The 2,669-nt window shown below is 45.5% G+C and overlaps 1 protein-coding gene across 1 annotated transcript; it reads right to left on the bottom strand.

The window, feature by feature from the left end:
* Nucleotides 1-85: 85 nt before the first annotated feature.
* LOC106475317 (forkhead box protein A1-A-like) lies at nt 86-2,263 on the bottom strand. Its single transcript, XM_013936006.2, has one exon. It carries the CDS (start codon nt 1,785-1,787, stop codon nt 303-305), a length of 1,485 nt encoding a protein of 494 aa, XP_013791460.2. The 5' UTR covers nt 1,788-2,263; the 3' UTR covers nt 86-302.
* Between the last annotated feature and the right edge of the window lie 406 nt (nt 2,264-2,669).

Below are 2,669 nucleotides of genomic sequence, written 5' to 3'. Positions count from 1 at the left end.
ATATATATATATATATATATAACATATACCGTAACCAAACTCAAGCTCAGTTCTCGTGTGAACACTTTTTGTCCTGTTGTTGTTGTTGCACGTATGTATTTAAACAAAAGAAACGTACAACATAAATGCTTATGCAACCTACAGTTAGTCTTGGTGGTCTGTCATTGGTGAAGATATATGTGAGAGACCACACGGTAAAAACAGTGTCCATTTTACCTATTGTTGTACCTCTCCCTTTTCTGAGTTTAATAAACATTTAAAAACCACACTTAACTGTCCTTTTCCTGTGGTCAGTGGTCGACTCATATGCTGGAAGCTGCAGAAGGGTGCACTGCGTATAAAGACGGGTGGTAGTAGGAGGTGTCGTTGGGTGCAAGAGGAGACAACGGACCGTAACCTCCGTATTGAGACATTTCATAAAGTTTCATTTCAGCCTTGTTCTCATTCGATATTATATTGTTTATAGAAAATGGATGATTGGAAGGATTGTAATGTGGATCCTGTTTCAGATGCCCAGTGGTCAAAAGAGGAGTATGGAGAGATACAATGTCAGTTAGACTACGTGAGAAAAGGCCTATTTGTTCCTGAGAATGATGATCCATAACAGTCGTATGCTGTGCGTGTTGATTCATTGTTGCTGAGGGGCTACAACAAGAACTCTCTGGTTTACAGCTCTGTCCTCCATCGAGTATGTGACCGTTGTAATTGTCAGTGTTCGACACGGAAATCAGATGAGGGGGATTATTTGGAAGCGAGGTAGGTGTGGTACTGGGAGACATAAGCTGTTGATGAGGATGATGGTACTGTTGCTGGCGGGGATTCTGTTGTTGCTGGTGGTGTCTTGGAGGAGGAGATGACATATCTGCAGAAAAAGTGGTAGAGTCGATTGACTTCGTTCCTGGAGAGGAGGAACTGGAATCTGGACTTTGCTGTTCTCGATTTCGCGGACCATCTTGAATGATCTTTTGTGCTTTTCTTAGAGCTTCTTTCTTCTCGCATTTGAACCTCTTTTGGCGACGTAGGTAACAGCCGTTCTCGAACATATTACCCGAGTCCGGGTGTAGCGTCCAGAAGCTACCTTTGCCAGGCTTGTCCGGCGTCCGGGGCACTTTCACAAAGCAGTCATTGAAACTAAGGCTGTGGCGAATGGAATTCTGCCAGCGCTGTTGATTCTGCCGGTAGTAAGGAAACAAGTCCATGATGAACTGGTATATCTCGCTGAGTGTCAGCATCTTGGAGTGACTATTCTGAATGGCCATGGTAATTAGCGAGATGTACGAGTACGGGGGCTTGGCGTGCGTGTAACCGCGCCGATAAGACTTCTCCGTACGAGCCCGCTGTAGCACTGAGCCACCTCCTGGTCCATTGCCTGGGTCGGAGCCGGTAGGCGAGGCGGTATGATGGCCCGAGACCGTGAAATCTCGGCCGGGAACCATGGAGTTTATCCCGGGCACAGCCCCCACGCAGGACTGGCCAGACATCCCGTTCATCCCCATGTTTAAGGAGTTCATACCTGCTCCGAGCGGGCAGCTCTGGGGAACCTGGCTCATGCAAGGAGATCCTCCTCCCATCCCGATCCCCATGGCTGCAGAAGTCCCCATGCCTCCCATGGCATTCGGAGGCATCACATTAGCACCAAATCCTTGAGGAGAATAACTCATATTCATGGTAGCCATGGTGATGGAGTTAGCATTAGGATTATTTATATTGTAGTTACTGTTCATTGACTGCATGGTGTTCATACTACATGATACATCCTGATAGCTCTTTTGCGATAACATCGTCATTGCACGTCAGATTACCGCTTCTTAGATATTGAACAGCATTGAACTTTTAAATAAAATTGAAACTTGAAGAACCTTTCCTACCTAGAGACCCACGTGAAGCTCGATATTACTAAATACTTGCATCGTTTTCGTCGAGTTATTAGTGGTGACTTTTTTTTCCTGTAGATCAACTATATTTCTGTATACAGATACAGTTGTCAGATATTGAGGTAGTATTTTTTCCCCCTTTGGTTAACAGTGTTTTCTCATCAAACAGCAGAACACAGAAACAACGTTATACCATGTGCACCGTTAGTCAAGGGGGCTAGTATACTCACACCGTCACAGGTAAACACTCGAGTGTCGGTCCGGGGATATCTTGCCTGCCAGGCCCGATCTTTCTGCCTATAGATTAACTGGAGTTGTGGGACTCCCAATTGCCTGGCAACAGAACGTTCCGCTTCAGATTCACTAGCAACGCTCGAGTACCAGCCCTAAGTAAATATGCCCGAGACAAACTGTGATGCCAAAAGGCCCCGGTAAGCTACGCCCAACTTTATTGTTTTTCATGCAAATTTTCGTGGCAACTGCACTAGTCTCATTAAACCACACCCCTGTTTCTTAGATTCGTGTTTGACGAGTGTGACGTCAGAAAAGCGTAAGCCAATGAGAGATCAGAGCCGTTTTCGACCCACTCACTCAGAGAGCAGGAGAATGATCTAACAAGTGTGTGTGTGGACTTGCATCAACCGAGCCACACACACACATACAGCGCCAGCTTTCCGAGAAAAATAGTGCTTAACTTTTTTTTTGTAGATGCTCGCTTCCTTGGTTTGCATTCGATGAGGAAAAAACAAAGGTTTTGAAAAAGAAAACCGCGGAAACCTCGAAGTAAACATATTG

This window comes from Limulus polyphemus, unplaced genomic scaffold (assembly GCF_000517525.1).
Source record: "Limulus polyphemus unplaced genomic scaffold, Limulus_polyphemus-2.1.2 Scaffold8393, whole genome shotgun sequence".
In the NCBI taxonomy this organism is placed as follows: Eukaryota; Metazoa; Arthropoda; class Merostomata; order Xiphosura; family Limulidae; genus Limulus; species Limulus polyphemus.
Note: the sequence above shows the minus strand (reverse complement) of the source record. Positions and strands in the feature narration are given on the sequence as shown.